The sequence below is a fragment of the Malurus melanocephalus genome, unplaced genomic scaffold (genome assembly GCF_030028575.1).
Source record: "Malurus melanocephalus ecotype Western Australia unplaced genomic scaffold, MMel_1.1 scaffold_989, whole genome shotgun sequence".
In the NCBI taxonomy this organism is placed as follows: domain Eukaryota; kingdom Metazoa; phylum Chordata; class Aves; order Passeriformes; family Maluridae; genus Malurus; species Malurus melanocephalus.
Window position 1 is genome coordinate 95679 of NW_026624221.1, and position 27026 is coordinate 122704.

General features: G+C 39.2%; 1 protein-coding gene across 2 annotated transcripts; it reads left to right on the forward strand.

The window, feature by feature from the left end:
- Positions 1-8712: 8712 nt before the first annotated feature.
- Positions 8713-26025, forward strand: LOC130585878 (liprin-beta-2-like). Of its 2 annotated transcripts, none has more exons than XM_057386546.1 (3): positions 8713-8797; positions 17753-17964; positions 25870-26025. In XM_057386546.1, the coding sequence occupies exons 1-3, from the start codon at positions 8731-8733 to the stop codon at positions 26008-26010; spliced, it is 420 nt and encodes a 139-aa protein (XP_057242529.1). In that variant the 5' UTR covers positions 8713-8730; the 3' UTR covers positions 26011-26025. The 2 variants fall into 2 exon arrangements, with proteins under 2 accessions (XP_057242529.1, XP_057242530.1); XM_057386547.1 differs by having other exon boundaries at positions 25876-26025.
- The last annotated feature ends 1001 nt before the right edge of the window (positions 26026-27026 follow it).

The following is a 27026-nucleotide window of genomic DNA, read 5'->3' on the forward strand; positions in this document are numbered from 1 at the left end:
TATTTACCTAAGCCAGGCAGTAATCAGGTGTCTTGAYAAAACATACAGCAGCTTATCTACCACACATCTGGGACTCTGCCCTATGGAAAGCCCAAATTAAAGGGAGGGGGCAGAAACTGTTTGATCTGKGTGACTGAAGCGTGGTAGGAATTGGGCTTAGAGCATTGTTCCCTGATTCCATATTCCCTTGCTGCTTCCACCTCCTGTCCCAGGAAGCAGAGGAATTAGAGGAATGGTGGCAGAGGGCACTGCTGGTCCCATCTTCATCTCACTCCAGCTGTCCACGTGAAGATAAGCAGGGAGACAGGAAGCAGGGGAGGATTGGGTAAAGGTGACATGGATAATAAACTCATCCTCCCCTCACTCCTGTATCTGATCTCACTTCTTTCTTCACTGCACCCGCAGTGTGGAAAAGTGATCAGGGTGGGCATGTGTGCAAACAGAACAGTGTTTGGGTGCAGGCACAGACCATAGAGGTGCTCTTTGGGTTCTGGAATCCCTTCTCCCATTTTCCTGTCGTGTTTGGTACACTGTTGGTTCCTCCAGGCAGCCTGTGCAGGCTCCAAGGTAGATGATGTGACTCCTTGATGTGTGATAGGGACTGTTGGAATGGAGGATGGGGAGAGAGCAGATGGAAAAGACTAGAGTGGAGACCTTAGGAATCACCTTCCCCAAACAATTCGATAGTGTCAGCAAACAGACAGGAGAGGCAGGGGGAAAACATCCTGTGAGTGCAAAAGTTGGGAAAATTAAACAGAACAAGAAACAGTGAGCCACCTCTTTGTTATTCCATGTGCTGCTCTGCTTCCAGCCCTCGTTTACCTAAATTGTTTCATGTCTGCCTCTTTCCGGCCTCTTTCCTCAAAACAAACAAACTCCCACAAAACCCCAGGAGGCACTCATCCCTAGACATTGCTTTCACTCTTATTAGACTSCTSCTTTCACTCTTATTAGACTGCTCAGAGGCAGACCAGAAACTCAGTTGGTTTTCCCTACAGCTAAGGATTTGTTTGAGCTCACACAGCCTTGACCTGGGAAGATTAGCAAAGGTTTGTGCTCACACAGGTAAAGCAGGGCCTCTGGGGCTCTGTTTATTAGCAAAAAGTCCACCTTCCTCCTGCTCCCTTCCCCCAAAAAGACATTTACAGGAAAAGGATGAAACCACCTCCTTGCTTTACAAGTCTGTGATGATATGATTTAGTGCTCACCAAAGCAGAGAATGACGAATAAGGAGATGTGTTTTATGCTAATAATCACTCAGCATAGGAGCCAAATCATTGAACATGTACAGAGTTCTCCAGAAACACCCAACAGTGTAGAAATGGCAATGCAGCAAAGGATGACATTGTTTAGATTAGAACAGTCAGGAGTCACTTTTCTGTCAGAGAAGTTGCATCATTCAAGTCTTTGGAGATGTTTATCATTTCTGTTTGCCACCTCATCCACAGAGATCATTTGAACCTCTTTAGGAACAACCTTGAGATTCTCACAAGGTACTGAATTGGGTTTAGCAGCAGTGGCTGTCCCTGCAGGGACACTTGGATCAGTTACCAGAGTTCTGCAGATGTGTAGGAAATAACTTTGCTTCAGTCAACCCCTCAAAAATCGGAAAGTTTGAGCAAGAAATTATTTTAAGTTCTTTAAATTTTCCCCAGTTTGCTTTTGTCTGCTCACCYATTGCTTTGAGGAGCTGAAGAAATTGAGAGTGCCATCTTTGCACAATCTGTTCCTTTGACTAAGCACCAGCTCTGAAGTGATGTCTTTGACAAACTGTGGCAGCTTCAATTTCATTCTGTCACACCTGCATAGTATTTTAGCTCTTCTTTTACACAGATGCACAATAAGCAACAAAAGAAAGGCGTTTTTTTCTTGTAGCTAGGTGCCTCTGCCTGTATATTTTAGCATGACCTTTTTATTTCAAGTCTCTGTGACTTTAGCATTAGATTTWCCTCTTTTGATTCCATCTTCATGTGTTTATTTCCTATAAAATCATTTCCCAATAGCACTTTGCTCTTATGTGGCAATTCATTGATGCAGAGAACAAAGCAACAGTCCYAAAGCAGTTAAATTACAAAGATAATTTCTTTGTGAAATGAACATAAAAAGTAAATCCTGATGGTGCTGTTGCCCCTCTAGGTCAATTTGAGTTTATAATGTGCATCTTCCAAGTTACAATATAGTGGTTTAAAGGATTGTAAGCATGACCTGGATTTTAAACTTTAATTTGATAACCTGTAAAGCAAGATTTTATGAATATTGTGTGATTCACTAGTAAATCTGCAAAACCTGTGGCTGAAACCTGCTTAGGGGAATGAGCTGTATATTTTCATACTGATCAAAAAGAGAATTTGGTATCTTCAAATGCCCAAGACAGGCCATCATTTCTCTGTGAGATGATCAACAAACAAATGGGGAGCCCAGTGATGAATTATGCTGACAGCATAATTATCCTGAACTTCACCTGTAAAAATGTATAGGAAACCCACAAGAATGCTGAGTTTATGAATAGGTCTGTTTCTAGGTTCAGTTCTTGCACTCAGTTAATGTGCAAACCTCCCAAAACCTTCCTGAAACCTCCCAAAACCTTCCTGAAACCTCCCAAAACCTTCCTGAATCAGATGTCCTGGCAAACCTAAGAGCTAAAATGAATTGGAATATGGGAATTTCAGAGGTGCCTAAGTGGAGGCTCTTAAGTTTTACTGAGCAATTATTCTCTATCTAGAAATGRCACATGCTTTTTTAGAGTTTTTGCAAGTTCAAACAGGATTTCCAATGCATGGAACTGAGGCTTTGCTTTTTCTTATCTCTTTCTTAGTCCTTCTTATCATCCATAATTTATAAGGAGAAATTTACATTGATTTGACTCRCCCTTGATAAGATGATTTGACATGGAAACTTATTCATTTTACATTTGTATAATGTAAATAATATATAATAGATGCTGTTTGGCAGACACAGCAGGATGGGCTTTGTATTTGGAGAGCCTGAAAACACCTCTCCTGGTTGATACTAAAATGTATAACATATATAATATATAACAGGAAAATTTTGGGATCCCTTTTGTATCTTATGCTATCAGAGCATCCACTTTGTGGAAGCAGCAMAGTGAGCAYTTCAGAACTCTTTYTAAGCATATAAAAAGTTTCCCACTRATACTCAAAACTGGATATACAACTWTTTYTTTTTWAATTACCTTATTATTMCCKAASTCAYTTGTTTCAGCWGTGGTGATAGAGCCAGRASAGKAGCAGTGCACACAGAGAGGTGTGAAATACAAGAACTGAGCACTGGAGTGGGTTTTCAGTGAGGTGATGCCCTTCAGAGCCTTCCCTAGGTAAATATGTGTTTCTGTGGGCAAATACACTCCTCTSTGGAATAGGTCATTGGGGAGCCCTGTAAATCTTGTCCCACATTCATTATGGGCTGCTCCATGTTCTCTCTAAAGTCAGCTTCTGATTTCAGTGCATGCCTAATCTGTCTCTAGGCACCTTGGTATTCATTTTGCTTTAGGATTCACTGCAAAAACAAGGAGAAAGGGTGTTGCATTCTTCTTGCCACCTGTCATAACGTTTCTTCAGCTGAGGGATAAGTTTCTCTCACCTCTGTGAACACCTTAAATGATTCTCCTGGATGTCCAGTTACTGTTCTGTCTGTCTTGCAGTACTACCTTTCTGTAGTCTTGAAGGTGGCTTTTTAAAAATGTATTTTCAATGTTCTTCAGGRAGCAATCTATATAAGAATATTTTGTTCATAAGCAGGAGCATTAAACTGACATAGCTGTTAAAATTTATATTTTCATTGTTATGCTGAGTAATGTGGGATATGGTGCTGCTCATGGTGATCCATTTGCTGTTCCTAATTTAGTGCTCTTAATCCAAGTGGATTTAATTTTGTTGAATTTGCTGTTTCTAGCAGAASAGTGTTTTTCTTTTCTTTGTTTCCCACAGACACTTCCCTCAAAATAGCTACTGAAGCTTCAATTTATACAGCAGTACTTGATAATGTCAGTTCCTGTTAGTATGAATTCAGCAGATTTGTGTCCACAGATGCAGGTTGGGTAATATTAAACCAGCCTRGTGATCTCTCCAGCTATTTATAAATATAATATTTATAAATTGCTGCATAGAACATTTCAAAGGGGAAAAAATACTAATCAGAAAATAAATTTTACAAAGTCAAAAAGTTGACTTTTTAGTATACATTTTTCTAAGCCTTTATGTCTAAAGCTGAGTTTAGACTTTGCAAGGGCCTCCTTTGCAAAAATCCCCCTCCARCTCTCTTGTAGCCCCTTTAGGCACTCAGAGATGCTGGAAGGTTCCTCTGAAGCCTTCTCCTTCTCCAGGCTGAGCAACCTCAACTCTCTCAGCCATCAGATAAATGGGATTTTTGGCTGGATAGCCCTGGAGGATCCTGTATAAGTAGCATTCCTTAGGCTGTCATTGTAGTGATCATCAGAAATTATTCTGTCCCCTGGATTAATAGTTAGGATTAATGATTGCCTTAATTAGAGAGTTATGGCAGGCTCTAAAAGGCCAGGATCCAAAGGTGTGTTTAGAAATTTTGGAGCTGATGGGGCTGGAAGGATGAATCAGTGGTGGTGTTCCTGTGGGAAACAACAGGGTGGGAATGGGGAGGGTGGAAATCCTGTGTGGATGGGAGCAGCAGGGTGGAAATGGGGAGAGTGGAAATCCTGAGTGGATGGGGAACAGCAGGGTGGAAATGGGGAGGGTGGAAATCCTGTGTGGATGGGAACAGCAGRGTGGAAATGGGGAGGGTGGAAATCCTGAGTGGATGGGAACAGCAGGGTGGAAATGGGGAGGGTGGAAATCCTGTGTGGATGGGAACAGCAGAGTGGGAAATGGGGAGAGTGGAAATCCAGGGAACAGCAGGGTGGAAATGGGGAGAGTGGAAATGGGGAGAGTGGAAATCCTGTGTGGATGGGGAACAGCAGGGTGGAAATCCTGCACGTTGCTCCATTCCAGGCCAGGAGTCACCTTGTAGCTGAAGGAAAGCTTGGAGAATTTCTGAGGCTCATCCAAGGTGCTCATTATACCATTGAGCACAAAGCAATATAATACTTGAATCTGRATATTTAAACAATTTATGTGTATTTATTCATCCCAGGAAAAGRAAAGGTGGTGGTAGCTAATTATTACCTGTATTTGTGAGAGGAATTTGCAGGCCACAGACAAGATCTGGATTTCCTGTCAAAAACCACACCCCTGTTAATTGATAAAGTTGGTAACCTCATTATTATGAGCAGTCTTGGGAAAACATCTGAGTTGCCTGAATTCATATTGTTCATATCCTTATCTCTGGACAGCTGCTGGTTCAAGCCAGCCATGAAAGATTCMAATTTAATTAAGGCTTTTCGTAATTCTGAAGAACATCATGCCCATAGTGAATATGTCTGTTAAATATTCTGTTCCTTTTGGACGCAGTTAAGTTGCAGTTTTACATACAGAATGAAGGTTAAGAAATTTGCAAGGCATCTTGGCTCTAAACACAACAGTTCTACCAGAGAWTTTTCATTTTATTTGAAATGCAAATCACAGATTTGGCCCTGCAGTATAAAACTCCCTTAGCAAAATGAATTTTGGGGGACTCAGACCAGTTTGCTCTGCCTGCACTTCCTGGAAGATCTCATTACTCAGGCAATTATAACAAACAGGGTTGCAATATCTCTGTGGGCTGGGCTCTAAATTAGTATGAGCGTGTGGCTTAGAAGGGATGATAATAATTTAGACTTATGTCTGCTTAACAGTAAAACTTTGGCTATTAATTGCGAGGAATTTTTACTGATCAGGCAAAAAAGTAAATTCTTTCCCTCCTGGAGACCTGAAAAGGTGAGTAACTTGGTTCTTSCATTTTGCTGGCATATGAATTAATCTAATACATCCTGAAAGTTAGAATTTGCTTGTACTGAAGTGTTAGATGTAGCTTTTGCTCAGTCCTTATCAAAGCTGAAAAAAGCTTGCTTTTTTCAAAATATATTTATGTATTTACATAAGTAAATAAGTCATGGTGTTCTACATCTGTTGATGGCATTCAGGAATGAAAACTGCAAACGGAATTGTAATTAAAACACCAGCAAATAGATGGATCCTGACTGAGGGATTGATATGGCTGTCCTGTCATTTAATGTTATTTTTTTAAAAGAATCCACAGTTGAAGTTATTTCTATAGAATTRGATCAGAAATGGTAGCTGAAAGCCCAGGAGATCTAACAGCTCTTTTCATAATACTGCTCAGAACAGCCAAACTGTGAGAAGGGAGTGTCTGGGAAAGTGAGACTTGCCCGGAGCGCAGGCAACAGGTCTGTCTAGAAAAAGATGTCAAGCAAGAAGTATTGCATTATCTCTCTGGAGCAAAGAACATTGCTTTCATTAATAAATGGYTGTTTGATCAGCAGGTTTTGCTATGCCTTAACGCAGTTGAGCAGCAAGTATGCTGTGGGTACAGGTGAGAAAACAGGCTGGGTGTAGAGGCAGGGATGAGATGGAAGATTTACTTCTGGCGGTGTTTTGCAGCAAAACTTTCTGGGTTTTGCCAGGGCCTTGATGGGAGGATTTTCTCTCAGTGAATTTTCGAGTTTGTAATGTAGTAACTCAGCATTTTCTGCACGTTTGTCACTACAGGTGATGAAATACCGTGTCAGATGTTAGGAAGAAATGTAGTTCTATATTTCTTATTTTAACACCCATGTACTGCCCCAGCCCACAGAACTGCAGCTCACAGCACAAACCAGAGCATGAAGTGCCACCTAAAAATAAAACCCCTCTGCTATATTTAGAATTTTTCMCTCTTTTCCTCCCTCCTGGTGCTGAGGCAGGAATCTGTAGCCCTGGTTGCCCAACACAGCTGGTGGGCACGTGTTTTTGGGGAGTGGCTGGTGGCCAAGGGCACGAGGACACGGTGGTGGCAGCTCTTGGCTGTGGCTGTATTTCTGTCACTGAGGTGATGAGCACCCACACTATGGCTGCTCTGAGCCAGAGGAAATACTGCAAGGAAAGAGGGACATTGAGGCTGAGAGGGCTTTGGTTCCAACAGAAAATGGAAATCTCCCAAAAAGCAACAATTGGGAGCAACASGATCAGMGTGAGTGTCCATAAATTCACGTGCRAACCCACTCTGAAATTTTAAATTKATATTAGCTGACTYGATGRCTTTCCAGATTATTCTGTGCACAATTTTTGTTGTTTCCAGTACAGTTAAATGAAATATTTGCGTGACACGTACTTTGGTTAAATTTAGCATTATTCGTATTTAAAAGATTATTTTGACAAAAATGGTGAGACCAAAACCAACCCCTCATTTACATTAATCTTGGCCTCGGGTGACACTAAAGATAAAGCATTCTCATATTGCTCTTCAGATCAATGTGATCTGAAGTTAAATCATGGCTTACCCGCTGTGACAAGCTATAAATGGCAGAGTTCAGATCCGAACCTTGCAGATTCTGACTCATTCCTGCATCTGTCTCTCCAGATATTTTGGTTATATACATTAACTGGAGTGAACATAGGATGCAGAGAATGCTAAGGTTATTAATAAATTAGCTTTCCTTGTGGGTATTTCACCAGCACCACAGAGAAAAGCCCAGGTTTCAGTAGTCTTAGTTTTGATTTGATGGTACCAATTTTCATTGTAATATTTATTTAAACTCCAGCCACTTGAATTCTTAGCACAAGTAATCCCATGATAAATACAGATCAGTGGCATTTCAGTAGCACTGGAATAACAGTTGCCTATTACACTTATCCACAAGCTGAGTTATTTGAAGGATATCTCTGTCCACTGTCAGACAGCTGTCTTTTGTGATGGTTACAAAGCTSKTAAAATKGAAAGGTWTTTAATRCACCYYTTAAAACTTGCTGTCTGAGAAGACTGAATATCAAAAGACTGAATAGCACCCTTCATGGAAAACAAATAAAATGCTGTGACCTTCTGCAGGCTCTGTCAGTGCTTTGAGCTGTGTGTCAGGGCCCTGTGAGCTTGACTTTGAGTCCAGCAACATCACCTTACAAGCAGAAATTCTTTCTGGAAGATTTTTTTTTCCCATTTCAGATGATAGCATGAATRTATTTAATGCTGTTTTAAAGTAGAAGCAGTAACTTCAGAGTCTTCAKACCTGGGGCATTTTGGTTATTTAAACAGAAAGAATTGTATTTTCAGTGTCATGAAAGAAGTGGTGGAAATACTGAGTRGGGATATAGAAAGAGTAAAAACTCTTTCAGAATTGTCTTTACTCTTAAGGCAGCAATCAAAAAGCAGAACTCCTACAGATTTCTGYTTATAGGCAGATGTTTTTCATCATGTCTTCATTCCTTCATTGAWTTTTAGTCAATCCTCTTTCCTTCCCCACAGAGGAAAAGGTTGAAATGCTCTGAACTTTGAATCTAGGCAACCACTGTTAAAGATGAGAAGTAGGGGAATTTTGGGCTTCCAGTATTTGAAATTGTTCAGGTTTGTTTTCACTTGCATTTCACTGTTTGAGTAAAATCTCTTTGTAAAATGAATCAGAAATCTCAAGTCATCTATGGAGAAAAGGAACAGTTTTGTTAGTTTTCTTATTCCTAGGCTGCACTTTTGGTAAGGTGGACTTCTGTTTGTATGGCCTAATGTGCAATGTGCCAGTGAAATGCATTTTACCATSRGGTTGTTTAGTGTAACACAMATGRTTTTATCTCTGTTTTCAGAAGAGASAGTGARGATCTGAAGAAATYRCAGATGATGGCTTCTGATGCCAGTCACATGCTGGAAGCAGCTTTGGAGCAGATGGATGACATCATTGCAGGTACAGGAATGCTCTCCTTTGCACCRTACTGTTTAACTGTGTCTGGTTCACTTTTCAATAATTTACAATTATCAAGTTCTCTGACATGCAGATGTTGCTATTAGCCCTCTGGTTCGATAGCTACGTGAAGAAAACTGAAAGTAAAATAAAGGAAGAAACCCCACAATTTCCCCTCAAACATGTGAGAGGAGATTTACTTTGCTTTAATGCTACATGGTAACTTAAACACATCCTCAGCTATGTGGTAAAATTCTGTATTTTAGAAGTTAGTTTTTTATTTCAATGTGTCTTTAAAAAAAGTTTTCACCATGTCTTCTGATTAGCTGGATAATATATAGCTGCATTTTAAAAACACATGCACATATAAAAATACATATGTATACAGAAAAATGTACATAATTTTAATTTATTATGTCTTTATTTTAAATAGCTTGCCTATTAATCATCTTCATGACCTATCTCTTTGTTGACATGTAYATCCAGAAGTGGACCTGTGAACTGTTTTTCACACAGCTGTCCACTAAAAAGGCATATGATGCAAGACAGAATTTGCTTTYTTTTGGTGCTGTCATGGCAAGGCAATTAAAGGATTTTCTGTCACCATTACAGCATCCCAGAAGAGAAGTTTATTTCTGTGGTTAGGCCTGGGTAGCCTCGGGGTTTTCAGTAGGAGCTCCTAAAAGGAGTGCCAGGGCAGGGCCATGATCTCACCTGGGCACAGTGGGAAAGAATTCACTAAAGCTTTATAAATGTGAACAGGGACAGCCAAGCTGAGCCTTTTTCCCTCTGATGAAGACAATGATATCAGCTTTTTGCTACTGCAGAAGTGCTGCTTCTTGATCTTCCTCCTGCTCCTCTTGTAAAGCTCCAAGAATTAACATTTCTCATATGATTCTGATKAATCCAAGCAGTCCCACTGCAGCCTGCACCCATTCTCAGAGCAGCACAAAATCTATTAGTGCTCAGGCTGCAGGAGGGAAGGATTGGGAGKCAAGATTAACAAATTGAATTTGGCTGGGCCTGATCAAATTTGACAGATAGGTCAGCGTTCCCAAGTCTTTTATGTTTGGGTACATCTGTACTGATAACCCACCCTCGTAGCTCTCTCAATTAGGCCTTATTTGACTAAAATAGCAAAAAGGGCTAATGTGATTGCCAGTGAACATCCCTTGTCCATTAGCTGGAATGACTTGCACTCCAAACAAGGCTTTCTTTAAAGAAAGCACCATAGATCAGCTCTGCCCACCCATTCTTTATTTTAGGTGCATGACTTGGGCATTGCTTCCTTCTGAGCTTTAACCAAGTCATTGCTTCTCCTTTTATGCAGCTTAAACCCATTTATTAAAATGTGCTTCTTTGTAGGACTGTAAATTTTTGTTATTTTTCTTTGCAATATATATCCTAATCAATTAATACAGTTTTTATTCTACTATTATATTTTATCAAACTGCTTCTCTCTATCTGAGTTTGTATATCTTTTACTTCACTTTGTGATTAGTGACCATTAATTGTAAAGTCTGAAAACTCTTGTCACAATTATAGTGTGCTGAAGCTCCAGAGTCAAATTCAAGCTCAAATTCACCAAGCTGTCAGTGTAATTATTGAGCTTCCTTTTAACCAGAGTCCCTGCAATTATTGCTTACTGGAAAGTTAAATGTGTTATCACTGTGTAGTAATATTTCAGTATTAACACGGAAAAGTAAATACAATTAAAAAGTAGGGCAAGAAGTTGTCCTGGGAATGTTTGAATTCCCTTCTCCTGAGAATGCTGGTGTTCAGTTCAAGGCTCTGAGTGCTGTTACAAACCCAATCCCTTTCCTGATGGGAAAGGGGCCTCCAGAGCAAATTGTGCTTAAGAGATCAATGAACTCTTAGTTCAAGTTTTGAAATATTTTCCTCATGGGATTTACTGGCCAGAATTTGAAGGAGGACCTGTTTGTGGGGATTTCTAAATCACCTCTAACAAGTGATTGATTTTAAATGCAGGGGTGGGTGAAAAAAAAGTATGCTGGCACTCATTTAAACCCCTTTGGACAAATTTTAGGTTTTGTGGAATAAGGTTCTCACTGAGTTCCTACATAAATAAAGGGAAATCAACAATGACAGATTCATAATGATTAGAAATATTTCAAAGCTTTAAACACAGAGCAGTTTAGTGTCTTTCTATTTACTTAATTCATGTTTTTTTGTCAGCTCTCTGTGGCTTTGCTTTTAAAATTGTTAACAACACCAAGGACGTGACCTCACAAGTGTACACACTTGAATAACCATTGCAGCATTTTGTTACTACAACCAGCCGTTTATTAGGGCTTTTAGTCCTGCTGTTACCTTCAAGGTAAGACCTGGCAGAAGTKCCCAGTGCAGTTCTGATCTTTGTTTTAAAAGCCTGTTCAAATCAGGGCACCTCAGGCTTTGATTTGTGCATGTGCACAAATCTGGCCACTGATTCCTTCCCCAGGGTTGCCAGAGCAACCTGACCTTTGGAATTTCCTCAATTTTGAGTGCTTAACCTTGCAAGAGGTCACTGCAGTTGTTTGGGCTGCTGTCCCCAAACWTGCTTCCCCTTTCTCACTTTCTCACAGGTCATGGGGCTCTGAGCACAGGACTGAATCTTGTTTTTAGGACCTATGTATTTCCTCAGTAAACAGGGCAGCATGACAGAACTTAATGGAGTGAAAGCACTGAGAACTTCTTTCCTGTAAATACTTAACATCTTCTAGAAAAATAGGTGTTTAAAATTGTTTTTCGTAACATAAAATTGTCCCTTGAAGGTGCAACACAAACTGATTTTTACTCATCAATTTGGTCTTTGATTTCCYTTGTATGTGTTTTTGCCTTTCCAGCAAAACAACAAACTTAGAAGTTTTCTCGGAAATGAGAGTTTAAAACTGATTCATAATGGAAAACTATAGTTTAAATGTGCTATTTGAAATTCTTTATTTCTGTCAATAGATAGGGGTTTTTCTACTATAAACCAGCAAAAATACTGTCATGTCCTAGACACCTCCATCAGCTTACCAAAACTGCAGTAAATAYTGCATTGCATTTGTGCAAAATGAACTCCATACATCATAGCACTGAGTTTTGAGAAAGGACTGAAAAAAAACAGAAACATAAATAGCTGCAGATAGAACATGTGGCAAAGAAAGGCAGTTAAGCCACGATGGCCATAACCCCGTGGGATTGAAAATCTGAGACACAAAGGTCCTTTTGTAGTTTGTATGATGTGATCTGGTTTTTTTCTGTACATGACTGAGTCAGTTGTTTAACAGGCAAAAGAGCAGATTTCTGACATTTAAATTTGAGTTTGATATAATTACATTCAAAATCGCATGTTGTCCACTTCTTAATTTAAGGTAATGAAATGGATTTAAGACACTTTTAAAAATGAAAACAGTGCAATCCTAATGAAACAAGTTTATTTCTTCACAAACTGAATGCTCTTACTACTGCCTATTACATGCACTTATAGATTTTGTACTAAAAGCAGTCTTTTACTTACACTATTGGTTTCACTGGCCCTAAACACACTCCTTTTTTATGTGTAACTAGGAAAAAAAAATAACAATCTTCTCTTTTTTTTTTAAGTATTTTTGGATTCTTCACTAGGCTGCTTAGCTTGTGTTTCTGGCTAGGAGAGGTCTTTTTGTTGTAGCTCTGTGTGCAGTCCCTAAATGTGCTGCACATCACAGCTCAGCATCTGGGAGCACGTAGCAAAAAGGTCTGAGGAAATACACCCATAATTTGCATAAGAAATTATAGACAGTTCTTGAAAATTGTCTCAAAGATTTTACTTGTGATTGTAAGAAGAGCTCAGCTGAAAATCATCTGAGCTGCATGAAGCTCTCATCTGAATGTGGTCATTAGTGTTTCTAGGCTTGGAAATTTTTTCCTAGGGCTTCCTGCTAATCCAGTTTAATAGTTACTTTTCCCTGTATTTAAAGATCTAAAAGCAGAGATTTGAGAAGTTAATATAAGCTGTGATTCAAAACACACCATTTGTGATGTATTCTGCATTACAGTATGAGAAGAAAGGATTGTGTGAGCTCCCTCTTCACTGATTTTACAGCAGGCACAGGAACTGGGAGGCTGAAATATGTCCWGTCCAGACCTTATTGCTAGTTTACATTAATTCACATTTTCAAGGCTGTCTTCATGAGGAAAAAGAAAATTGTGCTTCAAAGAGAATTACACTTTGTAGTCGTGAAGGAAAGAGGAAGAACTTGGACAACCTGTATGCTCACTGAGCAAAAATTCAGGTAAAAATGTGTAATGATTGACTGAAAGGCCAGAGAAAATGTATGTTTATAGCTTGATTCTGATCACTGTTGGTCAAAATGTCAAAATTGTTGCTCTTGAATATTTCAGCTTTATAGAACGTAATCCTTCCCCAGCATAGGTGTAGTTTTTGGGTTTTGCTGTGGGGTTTTTGTTGGTGTTTCCTAGTTTCTGATCTGAAGGAGGCAGCAGCTGTAGGAAAATCTCTATTTAACCACTGATGGCTGAGYTGTGCWTTACCAGGACTTGTTTTTAAAAACTCAGCCAGTTTGAGAATGAAAAAATTGAGATTGAAAGGATGAATGAACAGAGAGATCAGACACAATATCTAGAGCTAAGAGAGGTGGAAGTTTTGTGATGGGTGAAGGTGTACAACACAAGCTGGGGAGAGGGGATTTTCAAACTGCCTTTCTACCCTTTCTTTTATTCTGCTCAGTAACTTATTTTTGCAGTGCTGTTTTCTGAATAGGTGATGTATTTGCCCAAAAGGAATGTTTCTTTGAAGCCATTCCRCTAATTGCAAGGAACTCGGGGAGAAAAAAAGTGCTTGCACAGTTGGGGTATAAGAAATGTGTAACTTAAAAGGTTTTTTTGCCTTGTTTTATTACTTATTTTATTCTTTCTACCTCCCTGCAATSTGCAGCTGCATTTAACCTCTGTCACCCACTGACTGTTTGGGGAGGCTGCTTGGAATGTTTTCATTTCAACACTTTCTCTGCCTTTCTTTCTTCTATTCCTGCTCCTCTAGAGTGAATGTTTATGATGATTTACTGTGTTCCAGGGGTACATAGGAAACCATGGTGTTGAGTATTATATAAAAACCAGGCAAAAGATTTCCCTGTGTCCTGTTTGCCCCTGGAGAAAAAAAAAAAACCAAGGTACAGGAAGATTGTGACTTGCTCAAGAAAGAAAAAATAAGTTCTTTTGCAAGAATTCAAAACTTTCTTCTGAGTATTGRTAAAATTCTGATGTTTGAACTGCATTCTTACACACCTATTGAGAGCTGTTAATGGTAGAGAATGCTGGTAACAATGCTTTCTTCACTCTGTGGCATTTTTGGTTTTTTCAATTAGTCTGCAAGGACATCCAAATTCTTACTGTCTGGTGTTAAAACTCCACATACTTTGCAGCATGATGATGTCAAGGTTTAAAGCCATGCAAAGAAATACAATTATTTACTCCTAYGCACTTCTGCTTTCCAGGGTGTGTTCTTGTCCTTCTGGTGAGCCATGCAATCCTATTTAATACAAAACTACATGGAAAGCAAATAAGAGAAACAAGCCTGTGATTCATTTGAATTTTAGCAGCAAATCAGGAAGTTTTCTGCATTAAAATGCTGAGTTGAGCTCTGTGTTTCTGCATTTCTRTACCTGGTACARAGTGCRTTATTTGTTGCATTCATAGAAGTTYCCCATTTTCCRTTTCAGCTAGAACAATAAAAGGTACTACGTTAGCAACCCACAGCAAAGTGGTTTTAAAGTAATTTTGTTTTGCAAAATGTGACGATGCTCAGAGTTCTGCTGGTCTGAACTGTCCTTTGAAAGGCCTGGGATAACTCAAGGGTGCAGATGGAGTAAGCCCAGTCCYAGGAATCACATAATTCCTGCTTGTGAATTATGAATTTTGAATTTTTATCATTCACAGAATTGGGTTTCTAAAGGGTGACAGTTCTTTCATATGCCAAGGTTAAAGAGGGTGTGCATATGTTGTTTTTCCTGGTGTTTTGGTAGAGGCAAATCAGATAAAGGTGTGCTGGAATATGTGAACATCACTGGCACTGAATTTTTCAACAGAATTTAAATAATTTTCTGTAGAAGGCAGATGTTGGCAGAACTGTTGTAGTCATGATAATGTCAGGAGGGTGGTAAGATGTGACACACAGTGAGTCACTTGAGCTGGTGAGCAGAGATGTTGCCAATTCTGTCCTGGAGAAAGTCACAGAGGTGCCCTTGATGTAGGTGTTTATTTGACTATATAAACTRCCTACCTAGGGCAATTAACTGAACTCCTGAGTGAATGTTTCAAATTGGATTTAGCTTGGCTTTTTTTTTTTCACACCTGATGTATTGGTTGTGGGCCTGAAAGTTTATGTGGTTTTGTTTTGATTGTGTGGAATTTTGTTTGTTTAACCCTTGTCTATAAATAAGTATTCTTACAAATAACATGAAGAAATCTATAGCAGAATACTCCTTTCAGTTTTTCCCACTCCATAAATATTTTAAATTGTCAATTTATTGAAGGGGTAGCTACCAAAGCTGATTATGAAATAGCTTTGCATCCTGTCTGCTTTWCAGGTGTGAAAAGTGCTTGCAAAGCAAAGAGAAAATATTAGCAGAGAGTTTTCCAAAAGAAAGAGTGAGAAATGGCACCATTACCAAGGAAACCACATCTTTGCAGGTGGCATCAGTGCTCCTTAGGAAGTCAATTCCATATTTCACTTTGTGTGTGCATTTCCCAGAAAATGAGTAATAAACCCCTCTGGCTGGGTGAAAAGGTATAATTGGTTGCATGATCCAAATGGCCTTTACACAATTTGGAAATTTGCTATTTTTAGTTGCTAGAGTTCAATAGAAAATCTGCATTGGGAGATACATAAACAGAAACAGAATTTAAATACAGCTGGCCTGAGTAGCTGAGAGCACAGAAATATGTAAAAAAAAATCATTTCGTGGTTGGAGTAGCCAAGGCCAGCAAAGCAGTCAGCTGAAACTCTCCCCCAGAGGAAGTAATTCAGGAAGCAGAGGTTGATTTATGGGGTGAGTTTTCTAATGTGGCAGCTTTGGTGCACCAGATATTGGAGAAACTTTATCTCAGACATGGTCTTAGCCAGAAATTGAGATGAGATCTTGCACTTGAGGTATTAAAATAAACTCATAAGCRGCGGAAGTCTGCAGGATCAAACGGAGTATTTTGAGTCTGAAGGGAAATTAAGGTAATATGAAATGCTCCAGTGGTGAAAAYGAGTGTTGCTTTACTGGAGAAAAATCCTACTACAGGGCCTTGCAAAATTTTTGAGGAGGGCTTTTCATTATGTAAAACAGTTAAAGAAGAAAACCACATGCATTGTGTGGCACAATTCAAGCCCACACAATTTTTTGCAAAGACCTGACAGAATACTTTGTGTCATTTAAACAGTTGTTGAAGAAAAGGTGGTTAATATTATCTAAATTATCACAAAAGTGTTGAGTAAAGCAAAGCRTTCAAAAAAATGAGAGACCAAGTCATCAAAAACTGGTTGACGTGGGGAATAATATTAGCATTAAATGATTAATGAGCAGTTTGGTTAAAGGCTAATTAAGGTGCAGAAGGCATTTTGGTGCCCGAGGACTGACAGCATTGCTGTTTTCATGAGTTGTGTATCAGGCTATGTATAAAATGAAACACTGAGTTCAAACATAGTTTGCAGTGCCCAGATCATGGCAGATAAAATGACCACAGCAGGCAAACTAAAACTGATTAATGTGAAGAAACAGTGTGCATCCAAGAAGAAAATTTGAATTCCTTATATATTTGTGCATCATGTAAGATGCATCTACTCAGGGAGAAAATAAACTAGGAAGATAATTTTCAAAGAGCCCGTGAAGATTTATGTTCCTTTCATAACTAATGTGTAAACTGTGTTAAGCACAGAAGTAAAAAGAATAAGATTATTAAAATCCCTTTGTATACATCAATTATGTAGTCTTCTAATGAGTACTATATGCTATGTGGATCCAGCGCAGTGTGAATGATCAAAAACCAAAAAAAAACTTCCATTAAGTCAAATAAGAGGGGAAATTGTGATTGTTTATCCAGAGAGAACATGAAAGATTGTACACCTGTCTTCATTCATGTACACGAGGCAATGAATTGAGAATAAAAACTTTAAAAAGTAGAGCAAATAGAACTTTTCCACCTGACTGGTTCTTAAAGAAACAAAGGGATATTAAATGAAATCAAAATCTGAAAYTCAGGACTGAGAAGAGATAGCTTATTTTAGTGTGTGTGTCACTGAAACACAGGATACTAAGACAAAAAAAAATTGAGATGTTAGAATTTGTATTAATTATAATTAATTCCATAAGTGAGATACAGTTTCTACTGTGCTTCTTGTTGTTGAGAAAACAATATTGGTTCTGTAGGGCTGGCAGGAGGGGGCCAGTGCCATTTAGAGAGCTTTTTATAATTTGTAGAGCTAGAAAAGTTTCATTTGCTGTTTTTACTGCTAACTTTTCTCCGTGGGAGAGTTCTCAAGCTGCTTCCAGTCACTGATATTTTTCTAGGKCTGGTAACACGATCTGTTTTGATCCCAGTTTCCTGTCGAAAAGCTGCATCTGTCATTCTTGCATTGCTTAGCACTGTGCTGTGTGGAGAGTTCTGAGAAGTTGGTGACATCTCATGGTAACTGCAGAAAATTACAGGTGATCTGGGATCAGATTTGGGGATTTATGATTTAACAGACATTGCAATTTTTTTGTTTGTTTTGCTAGTACAAACCTCATGAATTTAATTCTTCAGTGTTCCTGGTTTATCTATAGAGACTAATTCAAGTATTTCTGAGCCTGAAATGAAGGTTTTCATCCTAAACTGAAACTTGCCACTCTGAAGTCCAGATGTTGTAGCATGCAGTACCTATTAATTTGCCACCTAACAAACAATTTTATAACATTATTTTCTCTCCTGATTAATTTGTTTTAGGCACAAAGTCAGCCACAGAGTATGCCAATGGTTATGATATTGTATCACCTGCTCCATCCGTGTACCTGGGCACATTTCAAATTCTGCACCTCCTGGAAGATCTGAAGATGGCTCTGGAAATGCTGGAGGACCCTCAGGAGAAAGAAGCACTACGAAATCAAATCCCAGGGGCCACAGCAGTGTGTCTGAGGGAGTGGTTTGAGGAGAATCTGGTGAGTTGTTCATTGAGCTTTTCCATTTTGTTTGCAAACACAGTGGGTTCAAGTATTTTCATCCTTAAATTTTTTTGTAATAACTGAAATTACATACCTAGAAAACAGCAGGGGATGGTGAGCAGTGATAAAAAGGTGAGGATGTGCTGATTTCTAAAGCAATGCAGGTATAGAAGTAAAAGAATTTGGTGAAATACCTTATTTTGTCCTTGGTGAGAGAAGAGAGAACAAAAAYGAAGTACAAGAAGAGTCACCTTTTTGTGGGGTTTTGTTTGTTTTTTTCCTCAGTTCACTCTTTGCTGGAGATAAATTTATAACTAGTCAWAGAACTTTTAATTTTAAAACTGCCAATTTAGAATACAGTGGTGCTGTCTGATGAAGGGACAGATTCAGACTGGATGATTCTCCTTTCCTTTTCCTTGCTGCGTTTCCTTTCCTATCAGTATAGGCAACACGACTATTTGTATTTGTGCTGCACCAAAACTGCTATTTTATTACAAATAAAAAGCAAAATTGCTAAAACAATACTAAGAAATATAAGTTTTTAGTGTCCATAGGTCTTCAGCTGGGTGAGAGGAGCAGGGGGAAAAGTAGTTTAGAAAAGAAAATAACTCTGTGCTTGAAATCAGTGCTAATAGAAGAGGGTTTGTGGATGATTTCTTTCCTCTTCATAGTCTGCAGTGGAGAGGGGCATGAGAAGTGTAGCTGATGGTTTAAAGCTTTGTTGCTTTCAGTTTTTAAACTCTTGCAGCCTGTTTGTTTACTGTTTAAAAGAGATTTCAAGCCTCGTTTGAAGGATTTGAGGTGCTGACTGAAAGTAGGGGATGATTTGAGCTGAGTGGGTTTTGTGCATCAGTGCAAGGTCTTGGGYTGGCACCTTTGGGGTTCTGCAAATTCAGTTTTTAGTTCAGTCAGAAGTTTTCTGTGGAAGTGTGGAATTGGCAAAGAAATCCTAATGAGTTCTCACACAGCTTATGGAGTATGTGAACTTTGCCAACTTGAATTGTTTTAGTGCCCTACGTGTCATTGTGTTGCTGTAATGTGTGTCTGGTTTTAATTTTTGGAGAAAATAAATAATTTAATGGAGGGAGGCAGCCATAGCTGGATCATCCTCTCTCTGTGGGGTAACTCTTGAGGGTGCTGGTTCTGCAGTGGCAGTGGGGGGCTCTTGCCACTTTGTTTTTTAGTTCTCCACTCAAACAGAATCTGGTGCTGGTGAAGAATTACACACAGACACAGATTTCCTGAAAATAAGAAAAAGATATAGTGATAATCCTGAGATTGCAGCATATTTTCCTTATTTTCACACAGCCCAGAGAAGGTAACCTGCTTCCCAGTGGAATGAAAAAGCATTCTAAGCAAATCTGGGGCAACTGATTTGCATTCAGGAGGTTTCTAAAAGTTTCAGGCCAAAGCTCAAGCAGGATGTAAAGTTCAGTATGCAGGTGACAGGCTCCCAGTGGGCATGTGACTGTCTGGAATGYATGCTGTCAACATTCTGGCTGATAAGATGCAGAAAATTCAGACACTTACCTTTTAATCAGGAAGAATGACTAACAGAAATCRAGAGGCCTTTGCAAGAAATCCAGCACAAGTGACAGGGCAGAAAGAAGGAAGGTATGTTGTCATTTTTAATACTTTTAAAAGCAGAAATGGATACTACTCTCACTGCAAATGCTACCCTGGGGCACTAGTAAGTTTAATAATACAGTTTTTCTGTCGTTTTTAAAATTAAAACACAACCATTAGCTGATAAAGTGTGGTAGAGTGTTTTAAGAGAGGTATTTCCTTCTTCCCTGAATAAGGCTGAAATGGGAGTCTTAGAGCCTGTGTTTTGAAATGGATGAAGAGTGGAACTTAAAGCACTGTAGTGGGGGAACTATAGGATATGTAGCACTGTGAGATAAAGCTTGCCCTATTTGCTAATCTCCATAATTAGAGAACAGGTTTTCTGGGGGAAAAAATGTTTTAAACTGTTGGGCATTCATGTTAAATGTCCAGAAAAGCCCCTATTCCATCTCCAGCTTGTGTGCCCTGACGGAGCTGCCATGCACAGGGAAGTGTACTCTGTTAAATATTAATATTTTATTTTTTTAATGGACCATTGATGATGTATTAGGATTTTTGCCAGACAATGTGAGAAGAAATATTCAAGAAATAGTTGCTCTCATTAACTTTAGGACAGCTTAAAACCAGTCAGCATAGAATAAGAATATTCCATGCATGGGGCAACCCAAGTCCCCTCCAGACCTGTCCTGCAGCATTGCCTTTGGAAATGGACTGTTCTTTTCTCATCACATTTACTGCTGATTTTAGGTATCCCAGCACCTTCAGAAGTCTTGTAGCACTAACTTGCTAAAAATTGTCGTGTTTTTCTTATCACGTGACTTTAAGAACAGATAATAAATACATGAAGGGAACTGAAAGTCTAGGTTTATATCCTTCCCTCTTCTTTTGTGTTGWGGGAGGTTCTGAAAAGGGCTCCATCAGGTCAAAAAGGACCAAGAATGGTTGAAGTATTAAAAACCCACATCCCCTTGAAGACATTCTCTTACATGTCTGTGATTTCTGCAGTCTGGAATGTGGGTAGATGCCTATGTGAGGCAGGTCCCTATGAGAAAGGCTTTTCAGGGYTTTATACACCTTCAGATTCAAGTCCTTTGGATCTACCTTTAGTACCATGGGCAGCTTTGGCACTGGCTCTTCCCAGCTGCTGTTTTGTTGCTGGGWCTGGCTGTAGGATCTGAAGGCAATGAGGAGATCAATGTTTGAGATCATCCCGAAGATTCCGTGGGGACAGCTGCTCTGGGTTTGCAGGGACACTGCCCAGGCAGTTGTCCTTGTGTGTGTAGCAATCTGCTGCCTGGTTTAAGGCCAAAGCCACTGGGAGCTGGGGTTTATTGGGAAAAATGAGAAGTGAGGGATAGATAGCTGCAGTGTGACGGCACTAGAGGACACCACAAAAGCAGGGAGCTCCTAAACCTCCCCTCCCGCCAGAGCCTTGCGTTGCACATGCTTTTATCGTGGTGTTGCAASTCTGAAAAGTTGCCATGCGCTGAGATTCCAGCTCCAGCAGGAACAGACAAATATCTTGGAAGGCTATCATCATCCTCTGTCAGGATGGAAAATCGCCTCTTTGGCAATAGCGGTATTTATGGGATCATTATCTTATTCACGAGATCGGCCGTGAATTCCTCCCCTTTTATAATATCTTTTGAGAGCACAGGCAAGTAATTCAAAGAGCAGAACTTATTTTTAGGTTTAGTCTGAGCCTGAAATAAATTGAGAAGGCTGAGTAGTGTTACGATAAACAGGGAATAAAACAGAGACAGGAAATAGGGGGCTTTGGTAATGAGTTCCAGCCACTCTTGAAACAGAAAGCCAGAGAAAGCATTGCTTGAAAATAGTTTCTCAGTGACAGCTTAATAATTTTTAGCTTGTTATTCGACATTAAAGGGGAACAGTTCCTGCAGATTTACATTGTTCTTGAAAGATCCTTTTTTTTTAAGATCATTTAGCAAGTTATATTTTTAAWGTTTTTAGGGTGGCATTGTTCTTGCTGCTAACCGCTCCGCTGTTTAAAAAACCAGATGTTTTGGGGGGAGCCTGAGGTTTATACAGTTGTGTTTTATATATACATCTGTGAGAAGCCTCTGGGATAAGACTGAGACAGGGGCAGGGGATTCAGCTTAAAATATGAGCAGGCACTGAAGATTTTAGAAGTGGAGGGTTGAAAGGGGAAGAAATCACAGCTCCATCCTGTAGAACAAAGCAGAGAGCTCGCTTCCAAAAGTTTCTTTTAAGCCTGGGAATGTGACTGCTGAGATGGGCCCAAAGCATGGATGGTGAGATTGATATTTACAAGCACTTCACGTGGCTAAAGAGGGTAAGTGATTTGCTGGGGTTTGTTTTTTTCTCTTTCTAAATGCATATTTAGCAAAATCTCGGTGAGGATTCTCAGCTTTGCGAAGGGAAACTCATTGGGTGCGTGAGACTTTAAATGGTGTGAGTTTGTTCAGGAGGAGTGAATTAAAGACGTGCCTGGGTGTAGGAGGAGGAGGCTTAGGGAGGGGGGAGAAAATCAGCTGTCTTTGTCTTTAAAAATGAAACTGTAGGATCAAACTTGGAGCAAATGGCAATAGATTCTGGCAAGTGGCTGTGCTTTCGGGGGACTGCAGCACAACAAAGCAAATCCTGCATGGTAACTACAGCAAAAGCAGGGASAGGATCTTGTTTACCATGGTGTGCTTTAAAGTGAAAACTTTCCTTCTCTCCACTTAAGTGATTCTTCATCGGGGTAACTGTGTGAGACCTTTCGGGATGCCTTTGTCTCGGGTAAAAATGGTGCTGGTTTTCTTCTGTGCATGTTGCTCTGTTGAAAAGATGGGGTTTTAAACAGGCAATKCTATTAATTTGGTCAGTTTTGTTGATGAACTGCCAAAACATAGATTAACTGCATAAGACTGGTTTTGTCTTCCTTTCTTAAAAAAAAAAAAAAAAATAGCTTTGTGCAGCTCTCTCATCACTTTGAAAAAATCACTTTGATTTTGTCAGCTTTTGGATTTTTGTGTCCTAGTGTTAAAAAAATCTGTGAATGGATCCCTCGCAGCAGGCTGGTTTTTAAATTAGAATATGAATTTGATTGTGTGTCACAAAAGAAGCTCATCCTCTCCATATTCTCTTAAAATCTATTTTGACCTGTGTGCACTTTTCCTGCAAATTCTTACCTGGATACATATGCGCATGCACTCTTGTTTTTTCTACTAACTGTAGAAATATGAAATAGCAGCCAATGCTTATGTGAAATGTGATTGGGAACTTTAATTTGAGTACTTTCTTGAGTAAGTGTAAATATTAATGATGTGTCTGTCTTTAATAAGAGCTTGMAAATCCTGAAGTTAATTTACCAAACATTTGCATCAGATTCTGGAAACTTTCACATTTCTGGAGTGCCTGTGGAGGGGATTAAGKGGTGAGTGGACAGTGAAGGAGGAGAGACAACAGGAAGTGGCTGTTTGTAACATTATACTGTTAGTTTAACCTGTGCTCTGTGCAGTTACATCTAATTACCTCTTTTAAAAAGTGCATTTTGAGCTCACATGTTGATTTGCCATTTAAATGAGGTTGTGGATATGGTGTGGCTGCCACTCGTGCTTCCTGGTGCAAATTTCATTTCTGTAAAGACAGGTTTGCTCCCAAAGGCAATATAATAATATAATATATATAATAGATATAATATATATAAAATATAATAAGGTGTGCTGCTCTCAGCTTGTGGCTGTGTTCAGAGGTGTTCAAATGGAGCACAGGATTTACAGGAGTTAATGATGCTCTTGCTGATTTTCATGTAATTCCCTTTCTGTCAGGTACATAAAGGAGAATATCGATACTGCTGCTTTTCCTTGCAGCCTCTTTAAAGGGGTGAGCACTTGTGGGGGAAGGGAGAAGGATTGAAAATGATCTTGCTTTGTTCCCTGGAGAATCTAAGTAGACTGCACCCAAATTCCTTTCCCAAGTGATTTAGGGGGGGAAAAAAATTTGGAACAATCTAAGTTGCTTGTTCAATTCTCCCTTTCAGGAATCCCAGTGTCTCTCGTCTGGCACTGAYTGTTGCAGCTTAGAAAGATTTCAGTTCCTGCAATCATAAACTGTTGCTTTTTGCCTGATGATAAAATTATGAGTTGCTTTCAGAGTAACACATGGCATTTAACAGAGAATAACTGCACCAGGCTTCCATGAAGCCTTGGTAAAGGAGGCCAGAGCTGGCTCAAATTTCATCATTAGCAGGAATCACTTCAGAGAGCCAGATGGGTTTTGATGTTGCAGGGCTTGGCTGGGCTGRATTTGTGTGGTGTCTGTGGCTTGGACTGGCTTAGGGCAGCAAACACAAACAAAAATCACGAGATGCAGGCAGGCAAAACAACAGAAACAACTGCTATTTTCAGCTGCTTAGAATGGAGGGTCTGGTTTGGAGCAGGAGYCTTGTGAGAAGTCCTTTGGTTCTCCCGAGGGATTTGGGTTTGAGGGTTCACACACAATTTCAGGTCATCCTGTTCCACCCTTAACTGGAACACACCATTSCAAATAARCATGGCACAACCCACATTTTGGCAYRTAGTTATAGCCAAAAATGATTAATATAAATGYCAATATTTACTGCAGACAGTGTGGCACAGAGCTGATGGCTGAGCTGAAATTGGTGTRCATTGTTCTAATGCCTTCCTTTCTTCTGGAGGAGATTCAGAACCTGTACTAGCAAGAGGTGGAGAGATCAAAGCCATCATGTAGCCATTAAATTCAAGATATTGAAGGTTGACTTCTGTAAGGATATTTTCTTTTAAGACATATAACTGACTGGAAGGGAAAAAAAAAGTATTAATTTTTAGAAAAATTATCCAGATGAAATAAATCTATTTGTTTAAAATTCTTTTGTTTTAAGGAGTACCAAAATTTACCTAGCTTTGACTTTGCTTAGTTTTAGGCTGTCAGCTTTTTCCAAGTGACTGCCACTTTCACGTTAACCAACCAGTAACAATGGCAAATAAAAAATCCTGCTGTTGATTTACTAATTGCCTTCAGATGAAAGGCAAGAATTATAGATCCAGGAGTCATGTTCAGCCTTCTCCTCCTCCTCTCAGGTAACTGAGGGAATGCACATRTGTTCACATGGGTGTGTATCTGAGGCACAGCTAACATGCCAAGAGATTAAATTTGTATTGCATCTGCAGTCAGATGCAAATAAAAATGTTTACTGTGTAAGCTGCTCAATCATCACTTCATAATACAACTCCTTGTGACTCAGAATGTGATTCTACTGACCAAAAAGAGCACTGCAGAGGTGGGAAGACCATGCTTTTTTAAATATGATCAGCTCCAAACAGGCTGGGAAGAGTGTACAGCCCATATTTTCTGTTGTTGAAATGTGACCCTGCAGGCTGTGTGCCCCTGGTGGTTTCTGGTGAAGTGGACAGGCAGTATAGATCAAGAAGCCATAAATGTATTTAATTTTAATTTTTTTTTTAATTCTATTACAAATGTTCAGCTGAAGAAGAAAGGACAGTTGGGGAGGAGGATTATAATTCTATATTGGTGCCATTGTGCAAGGAGCTATAAATGAGCAGTCAGCTGCAGTTGGAGGGAGCTCCAGTGAGTGTTGGATTCCCTGGCAGAAACAGAGCTGGGAAATGAAACTCTGGGGGCTCGGGTTACTCTGGGTGCTCTGAGCAAACAGCTCCATCCCCACAATGGTTCAGTGGCAGCATGAACCACGAGACTCTTCTACAAATTTGCAAATTTTTTTTTTCAATTGTTGTGTTTTTATATAAAGTATCAAAACTCATAGGAAATGGGACACAGTACTTAAGGACAGGCCATGTTTTAGATGATTTTGCTCCCTAGAGCCATYTTGAAATCCAATCAGTGATTGTATAGCTGGAGTCATTCTTGATAAGAATTTGATAATTTAAATAAWTTTTTAATGGCACACAAAACACTTCTACTTGTTTTTCAGTCATTTCTAGGAATAATATACCTATGGCAATTTTTACTGCTTAAAGTAAACACAAGATTCCTTGATTCTGGTAAAAGACTGCAGAGACTAGATATTTCAAATTAAATGGGATTTGTTTTGATAAGATGGTATGTTTCACTGAAATTATAATTTTCTAGAAAATATCAGTCTGTTCCTATACCACTCTTGGTTGCTGGAAATGAGAGAGCATTCAAAATCAGTCTAAAAAAAAGTACATTCCAAAGGCCTAGTGCATATGAAAGAAACAGTTCTGGTTAATACACAATTTTTTTCAATTTTTTTTGTAAAAAGTGGCTTAATATAAATAAAATTTTTGTTAACTATTGCTTGAAATATTAATACAAACTCTCATAGCACTTTTTTTTTTCTGCCAGTCACAGGTGAACCATCACTCATCCAATAATGAAACCTATCAAGAAAGGCTGGCACGATTAGAAGGTGATAAAGAGTCGCTCATCCTGCAGGTATGTGCAAAAGAAAGAATGGTTTTGGCACAGTTGATATTCAGGGTATAAAGTTGGAGTGGTTGGGTATTTCTGTTGAAAGATGTTTGCAGATCAGCAGGATGTGAGTGGTGTTTTACCAGGAATTCATTAATAATCGGGACGATGCCTCTGGTTGATTTTGTGCTGGGATAGAGGAGAGAGGTGGAACAGCAGTAAAAGGGGGAGAATGGTAAATGATTTAAAATGATGCTGTGGAGTGCCAGGACTCTGCAGTGAGGTGATTCTCTGGTTGTGCCAATGTTCTGGGTTCTCTGTGCCACCATTTCTAATCACCCACCAGACCTGAGGTAACAGAGCTGCTGTTTTTCCTGGTTATACTCTCTACCAAAATTGTTTGCATCATCAAAAACCATAAGGGGCTGGAAAAACAAGGATAGAGAAAAACTGACAGTAAAATACATGTCTAAGCTCCTCCAGGTTTCCTGTTTCTCAGTTTACCAAGCTTTTTTCAAACAAATCCTTTGTCCCATGTAAGTTTTCTTCCTGGAGAAAACACATGTTGTACAATTTAAAAAAAAAATTTCTGAATTTTTGCTAGTACTAAACTAGCAAACTAGCTTTGCTAGTACTAAACCAGCAACTATGCTTTTTAAAACTGAAGCTGGAGATTATTTAAATGCTCATGGCATATCCTTTCCCCTCGTGCCTTCAAATGCATCTGTGTTTATATCAAACACAACTGCAGTGTTTTGGGTAGGTGTTCTCCCTGCTTTCCAGTCACAAGTTTCTGTAAACATGTCTTATCCTGTGTGTTCTGCTCACACTTGTGCTCATTTACTAAGCAGAAATCTCACTGCTGTTGTTAAATAAACAACAAATGTTTTCAGACACAAGCTTTGGCTTGGCTGGAAATTTTTTTTCATTACTGTTAAATTGCTATTACCAAATCAGGGGAAAAAAAGAAAAACCCAAACCTGACTGAAAAAGAAAATTTGGTTGGAGTTTAAGTGTGTGCTACAAATTCCCAAGTGATATTTATTGGAGCACCTTTTATTAATCAAGTGGTTGTTAAGTCTAAAAATTGG

What these genes read in the sequence shown, in the direction of transcription:
- LOC130585878 (XM_057386546.1), top strand. Translation starts at nt 8,731, where the DNA reads ATGATGGCTTCTGATGCCAGTCACATGCTGGAAGCAGCTTTGGAGCAG. An exon ending in GATGGATGACATCATTGCAG is followed by an intron (nt 8,798 to 17,752) that starts GTACAGGAATGC and finishes AATTTGTTTTAG; the next exon opens with GCACAAAGTCAGCCACAGAG. An exon ending in AGTGGTTTGAGGAGAATCTG is followed by an intron (nt 17,965 to 25,869) that starts GTGAGTTGTTCA and finishes TTTTTCTGCCAG; the next exon opens with TCACAGGTGAACCATCACTC.